We start from the raw sequence: 7,701 nt of genomic DNA, 5'->3' as shown, positions 1-7,701 counted from the left end.
GAAATAGGAACCAGGCTGAACCCCTTACTAACTCTGGCTCCAACCTTCAAAAACAAAACAAAGAGCTCTGAATTCACTGACTGCACTTGGGTCTTTTTGGATGTTGGGATCCAGAGTTTGGGTAGAACGACGTTTTCTAACCCACTAAAGGCCCAGGAAAGGAGACTTGTCTTCCCCTTTAAGGGCTCCAGCTTCCTTCCCAGTCCTCCCTCCCACCTCAACAGTCTTTCGAGGGACTTCCAGGTCCCCACCCCAACCCCAGAAATAAGCAGAGCCCTCAAACAGAGTCGCAGAACTGCTCCCCTGAGGTTTAGCATCAGTCTTTAATGCTGTCAACGCTGCATATCGACAAGTCACACACTTTGGTCTCATGTTGGCAGTGGCAACTTACAATGAGTCTAAAGGTCTGAGCACCAGACTGGCCACCAGGGAACAGACATTTGTTCCAACCCCCCCCCCCCCAAGGTTTCTTTTGAATTCCATCATGGCCCTAGTACAGAGAGCAGCGGCTGCTGTGGACTAGTTTCATTTGAGTGCACACCAATTTTACATGGAATTATAAAAACATATTTACAGACGTTTCACAGTGCTCCTGTAATCAGAAGCAAAGACCCTTTTATCAAAAGGGATTATATCTAGAGCTATGCAAAATTCAAAAGGATCAGATCCCTTTGAAAAAGAGTCCAGAGTCCATGAAACAAAAAAATTACCTGGGCCACTGCTAAGCCACAGGTGTGCCAAAAGACTGCTTTACATAAAATGAAAATAAGACCCATAAGTGAGCACATTCAACTGCACCAGAGCAAGAGGTTGGAAGGCCCCCTGCTTTGGCCAAACTCCCAGACCCCAGAGGAAGAGGTGGCTTCGTGACTCACGGGAGACTGGCTCCCCTGGTGCTGCTTCAACAAGAGGTATTGCTCGTGGGTGCTGGACAGGTAGTTCTGCAGAAATAGTTTAGGTTCTCAATTTGAGATGGCCAAAAAGAAGACAGGTTTCTTCAGGAGAAGAGCAAGACATAGGGGTCAAATACAGAATAAACCGGGAACTGATCATACAACAGAAACCAAGGTGTGTACAAAGGTCAACATCACTGCACAGGGAAGAATCAAGTCCAGCTGCTGGTCTGCCTCTTGCCCTTCAGTGGGGACTGGAGAAGGAGGGTGCGGGACCCTCCTGGGAGGGCTGCAGGATCCAGTGGGGCAGATTGCAATGCCTTTTCTCATTGGTCCCACTGTCTGCCGCCCTATCGCTCGAAAAACCACTTAAGTCTAGTACATGACTTTGAAAGATTGTAATATATTCTCTGGAAAACATTCAGCAGTATGAAAGCCCTCCCTGGGCCCTCCCGCCCTCTCACTGTTCGCAATTGGTTTACCGGTCTGGAAACCCTTGAGCTCTGGAAAGGTCCCTGGTCAGTCCTTGGGGAATGCAGGTAGTTATATTGGAAGAACCTGCTCAAGTACGGTTCTTGATGTCTGAGGAATCCTTTCAGGGAAGATCACTTCAAACTCAATAATGAGGTCCCCACGTTTCTCGGGCGTTTTGGGGAGGGGGAGGCCTTCTCCAGGAACTTTTCGCCGCATGCCAGGCCTGATGACATCTTTGAATACAACTGGTATGGTCCTGCCGTCCAGAGTAGGGACGTTCACTGAGCAGCCACACAAAGCCTTGGAAAGCAAAGGGACAGCATTAGATGGAGAATACCATTAGGTGAAGACTGTTTAGGAAATTCAACTCTTGCCCAGAGGCTGTTTGGTGTAGGTTAAAATCCATCAGGCCTTTGAAGCTAGGGCCCTGATCCCAAATCTACGCATGTCACCAATATGGAAGCTCTGAAGAACAGACCCCTGGTCAGTGCCATTTACTGCTATAGCCCAACTCTACCATCCAACATATGCTCAGAAACAAGTCTTGAGCAAATACTGAACCACTTCAAAAAGAACCTGTTTTTCTCTATAAATGTCATGTCACACATCCTAGCACCTTACCTCCCGAAGGCTGATCCTGGCAGGATAAATGACATCAGAACCATCTCTCTTAAAGATGTTGTGTGGCTTGTCCTTTAAAACAAAGACGATATCAGCTGGAATGTTGTTGGAGGTCTGGTCTCCTTCCTTGGGAAAGGTGATTTTGGTCCCTTCTTTCCACCCCTTCTTCACTTCGATGGTCAAGATTTTGTCTTCATTTCGAATGCTCTTTCCATCGGGGTTTAGACGCTTATGGGAGATTTTCATCTTCTTGGTACAGCCGTTATAGATCTCTTCAAGGGAAACCCTAAGGTCATGGGTGACAGGAGGATCTTGCTTCTTTCTGGTGGGTTCTTGGGCAGGGCGGGAGCGTCCAAAGTTCATGTTGGGGAAACCACCCATGCCCATGGGGAAGCTAGAGAATGGGTCATCAATGTCCATGCCTTCTTCCCCGTTCCGCTGCCCAAAAAAGTTGTCAAAGGGATTTCTGCCACCGAACAACTCAGCAAACATGGCATGTGGATCTCCATGGAACGTGTAGCTGAAAGAGGTACCATTAGCACCACCGCCACTACCGCCACTGGAGCCACCACCTTTCAGGCCTGAAAAGCAAAATTGGAACCTGTCAGATGGCTGGCCAGGAGCTTCTATCTTTAACAGTTTCTTTTAAGGGGAAAAAACTTAGAAACCACAGGGGAGGAACTTTAGTCTGCCAGGGAAGATTAAAGAAAACCCCCAAGCTTTTACCTCCCACTACAGCAACACAGACCCACCCTCTCAGGTGCTTCAGCCTGGCATGACAGTGGTGAAGGGCTCAAGCCCTGAGGTATCCTTCTCTATCTAGGTGCCACCCAGGGCCTACCAGTTCTTGACCAGTCCACCTGTCTGGCAATGTTACAAGGCCTTATAAAGACTAAGAGGCCAGCTAAGAAAGGTATGACCCTGGGTCAGCTTTCAGTACAGTTTGCTCTAAATACTTTAGGGTTAAGGATGTGTGAGCAAGTAAAAATAAGTGAAGTTAAGAAAAAACAAAAGGACGAGGAATTCTCAACTTCTTATACCCTGGCATTCGCTGCCACCATTCTCATATAAAAAGTGTCTTAAGATCAGGCCCAGAAGCCAGTCTGAGTCATCAATGGGCAACCGGACAAGAAGGTCTCGCCTCCTCTCTCCAGGCTGGCTGAGCAGCCCCAGGCCACACTCCCTGCACCTGGATGGCCACGGTCGCCGCCAGCCACCGCCTCTGAGCTGGGTGACGCCCCCCGGAGATCATTCCACCTACCCTCCCGGGCCGCGCTCGCTCCCCGCAGGTTGTACCAGGGGCACCGCCCTGCAGCTCTCGCGGCCTAGCCCAGGTGAGCCCGGCCCGCTGCACTCAGCCGCGCCCTCCCTGTCCTCTGCTCTGTCAGCACCCGCAGCCCCGGGCTGCTTTGGACGTGGGAGGAGGCGCCCAGGGAGGGGCAGCCCCAGACCTGCTAGAAGCTTCCAGGGCTCCTCCCCTCACCGGGTGGCCACCAATCGAGGGCTGAGGCCCGCGCGGCCGCGGGGCGGGAGCTTGTCTGCCCCCAGGCCCGGGGCGTCCACCCGGGAGGGGCAGGCAGTGCGCGGCCAGCGTGCCTCGGTTTCCCCTCCTGTCAAACGGCGGGGCGCACCCCCGACCGCGAGCACGCACCTTCTTCCCCGTAGCGGTCGAAGATCTCGCGCTTGCGCGGGTCGCTGAGCACGTCGTAGGCCTCGGCGATCTCCTTGAACTTCTCCTCGGCGCCGGGCTCCTTGTTCTTGTCTGGGTGGTAGCGCAGCGCCTGGCGGCGGTAGGCCCGCTTGATCTCCTCGTCCGACGCGCCACGGGCCAGGCCCAAGATCTGGTAGTAGTCTTTGCCCATGGCCCCCGCCTGCGGCCCGCCGCCCCGCTGTCGCCGTCCCCCGGCTCCGCCGCCGCCCCGTCCCGGACTCTTTATACCCGTCCGGCGGAAGCTTCCAGAGCCCGCCAGCCCCCTCCAGAACCTTCTGCCCCGCCCCCTGCGTTGCGCTTACCAATCGCCGCAGCCCAGTTAGCGACGCAAGACATCCGGGGCGGAGCCACGCGGCCAACGGCCGCCCGCGCGGGGCCACGCCCTTCTCATCTCTGCCCTCCGCAACGCCTCCTCGAGGCGCGCGCACAGGCCAGAGGAGGCCACGCCCACTCACCGGGGCGAGCCAATCGCTACATTGTTTTTCTACCAGAGGTGACACAGCCTATAGTGCGCCCCGCCCCTTCCTGGTTGAATTGTCTGACCACCCGCGGCTCGGAGAAGGGGCGGGGCTTTGGACAACTCCGCCCCTCATGCTGCACCGCCCCTTCCCCAGGGAAAGATACGCCTGCCAGTGGCCGCTCAGCTGGTGGTCTGCACTGTGACTGTCCGCAAACTGCCTAATCCATCCGTGGTGTCTCCTTCTAGAATAAGGGAATAAAAGTCCACACCCGTCCTCTTCTCACAGTTGTGGGGAGAATACCATTGGGAGCCCCAGCATAGTCCCTGTCCTCACCATACAGCTCTCTATAAAGTGAGGTGAGGATGGAGGACAAAACTCATCTCCCCTAGAAGTGTTCTGGCCTTTCTCCTTACTGTATTCTCAAAAGCACTTGCCACTATGTCTGGAATTATCTTGTTAATTGGCTTTCATGCTAAATGTCACCACACCTGGTTAGGGCCTGAGTCCTCCTGTCTGCGCTGAGTCTCCCGTGTCTGGACAATATCTGGCACGCAGTCTCAGTAGACACTTCATAAATACTCCTTGCTGTTCTCACATAGGAACTTCTTTCTCTGCCCATTACCTTTACGATTAGGGGACATGGACGTATCATATACCTTTCAGGACCTCCATTTCCTCATATGTGGGTGACATGATCCCATTTGCTCTGAAAGCCTGGAGTGGCTATGGTCAAAGACATGGCTGATGGGGAAAGGAGGCTTAGAGAGGTGTTCCACCTGTGAAAGGCCTAGGGAAGGAATGGAAAACCACTTGGGAGGTCAGGGTGCTCTGACACTGGCTCTGGGGCTAGAAATGACACTGGTTTCATTCCTGGTTCCAGCAGTTCCTGGGCTGCTTGACCTTGGGTTGGTTCCCTAGTAGTCATGAGGCCTCAGCTTCCTCATCTATACAACGGGGAACAGCAGTTGTACCTGCCTCTTAATGGCTTTGAAGTTTACATGAGTCAACATTTGTGATGTCCTCAGGATGGGCCTGGCACAAATGAAGTGCTATCAAAAGGGGTGACTCTTTTGTTTAGTGATGGTGTGCTCAGCCACCACCCCTTTCCTGGCAGCATCACAGCTACAAGTTTCCAGTGGCTGCTGACCTTAGACAGGTGGAGACTCCTGAGAGAAAAGACCATGGCCTTCTTCTGAATTCTAGCTTCCCCTGCCCACTTGCTGATTCTGAGGTAACCAGGGACTCTGGACTAGGGCACACACTGCATGGTGCTGGCACTGGGTAAGCCAATCAATCATGGGGGAAGAGAACTTCCTAGTTAAAAACTTACATAGGCTAGGTGCAGTGGCTCACACCTATAATTCTAGCCCTCCGGGAGTCCAAGGATTGTTTGAGCTCAGGGGTTCGAGACCAGCCTAAGCAAGAGTTAGACTTTGTCAGTACTAAGAATAGAACAATTAGCCAGGTGTGGTGGCTCAATCCTGTAGTCCCAGCTACTCAGGAGGTGTACCAGCTACTTGAAAGGCGAAGGCAGGAGGATCGCTTGAGCCCAGAAGTTTGAGTGCAATGAGCTAGGATGACACTACTTTACTGCACTCTACCTGCACCAACAGAGCGAAACTCTGTCTCAACAAACAAACAAACAAACATCTTACATACATAAATAACAACCAGGAGGGAGCAAGTCACCTTTATAGAGGAAAACCCAGGGTTTGTGGACTCCCTCATATGCTAGTATTCTATAATTTAAACTTAATTTAGAGTCACAGATGTAGCAGTTTCCAAAGGCCTTAACATGGTGCTAGGTGGGCCTTTCTGGTTGTACTAACAGTTCTCATCACACTGGAGGGCCACATGTTGCCAAAAACACTGAGCAAGGGATGTGTTTAAGTTTGAAGACAAACTTAGGGCTTGGAAGTCCCCCTCCCTGAGTGACCCTTGGTCATGTTCATGTTCAGTAAGTTTTTTTTTTTTTTTTTTAGATTGGGGGGTCTCTATATGTTGGCTAGACTGGTCTCAAATGCCTAGACTCAAATGATCTTTCTACCTCACCCTCCCGAGTAGTTACAATTACAGGTGCACACATCATCACACCCAACTTATATTCAGAAAGTTTTAATTATTTAAAAAAATATACCAAACAAACTAACCTAATAACTCTCCTTATGGATATGGTACTTGGACCTGAACTCTTACTGGGCACTTCAGAATATTACTGGAAAAGTGGCCTCCAGAGATACTTCAGAAGATCATAAGCTTTCAACTCAGAGAAGCTGTGAAGGTTAGTCTTCTGTGTCAGGTTGACTAAGCTTTAGAAACTACTTTTCAATTAAACACTAACCCAGTTGTTGCTGTGAAGGTATTTTGTAGATGTGGTTAGGTTAACATCTACAATTACTTGACTTTAAGTACTGGGCGTGACCTTCAATAACTTGAGTGGGCCTCATCCAGTCTGTCCAAAGGCTTTAAAAGTAAATAATGAAAGGCCTTAATAGTAAACATTGAAGTTTATCAGCAGAAGCAGCATCAGCCCCTGCCCAGGAGTTTACAGCCCTTTGGGATACCCAGTAGATTTTAGAGTTGTCTTGTCAACCCCTACAACCATGTAAGTCAATTCCTTGAAATAAATCTCTTTTTCTTTTTTAAGAGACAGAGTCTCACTATGTCACCCTTGATAGAGGACCGTGATGTCACAGCTCACAGCAACCTCCAACTCTTGGGCTTAAGCAACTCTCTTGCCTCAGCCTCCCAAGTAGCTGGGACTACAGGCATCTGCAACAATGCCCGGCTATTTTTTGGTTGCAGTTGTCATTGTTGTTTAGCAGGCCCCAGCTGGGCTTGAACCTGCCAGTCTTGGTTTATGTGGCTGGTGCCCTACTCACTGAGCTATGGGCGCTGAGCTATGAAATAAGTCTCTTAACACATATACAAACCCCCTACTGGTTCTGTTTCTTTGGTAAAACCCTGACATAGAAATTATGCAGGTGAGTCTGGGGTTAGTTGCTTTAGTTCAAATATTAGACCCACTATTTATTCATTTTCTGCCTGTGTGATTTTGTACAATTTGCTTGATCTTTCAGAGCATTAGGTCTGCCCTCCATGCAATGGAGGTAAGCGTAGATTTTACTTCCTTGTGTTGCTATGTGGATGAAATTGAGAGGGGCCAGGAAATGACATATGACATTATAACATCTTACACTGACAACATAGCTAAGCTTGTTCCAAGCTTGCTGATGAATACTAACTCATACAATAGTTATAACAACCTGTAAGGTTAGACTATCATTACTGCCCCTTTTACAGGTGGGGAATTGAAGCTAATGTGACTTTCCTAAGGTCACTCAGTGAGTAAAATGGTGAAGTGTTTAGTGCACTGAGTACTTATGGTAAGCACTCAGCTTGTGTATGATGTGACTCGGATAATCATAAAGGATTAATTTCCAAAAAGTTGCATTACTACTCTCTTCAACTCTTCATCTATTCATCAAAAAGACCTTCCAAAGCACAATACTCATATAAGTCAGCAATCCCATTCCTAGTG

General features: G+C 49.9%; 1 protein-coding gene across 1 annotated transcript; it reads right to left on the bottom strand.

The window, feature by feature from the left end:
• Positions 1 to 304: 304 nt before the first annotated feature.
• On the bottom strand, positions 305 to 5,657 carry DNAJB1 (DnaJ heat shock protein family (Hsp40) member B1). Its single transcript, XM_012810187.2, has 3 exons — positions 3,640 to 5,657; positions 1,989 to 2,569; positions 305 to 1,667 (listed from the first exon to the last, which is right to left on the bottom strand). The coding sequence occupies exons 1-3, from the start codon at positions 3,848 to 3,850 to the stop codon at positions 1,437 to 1,439; spliced, it is 1,023 nt and encodes a 340-aa protein (XP_012665641.1). The 5' UTR covers positions 3,851 to 5,657; the 3' UTR covers positions 305 to 1,436.
• Between the last annotated feature and the right edge of the window lie 2,044 nt (positions 5,658 to 7,701).

The sequence above is a fragment of the Otolemur garnettii genome, unplaced genomic scaffold (genome assembly GCF_000181295.1).
Source record: "Otolemur garnettii isolate 467f Iridium unplaced genomic scaffold, OtoGar3 scaffold00127, whole genome shotgun sequence".
NCBI classification, from domain to species: Eukaryota; Metazoa; Chordata; class Mammalia; order Primates; family Galagidae; genus Otolemur; species Otolemur garnettii.
The sequence above is the reverse complement of the archived record's forward strand: the minus strand, read 5'-3'. Positions and strand labels throughout refer to the sequence as shown.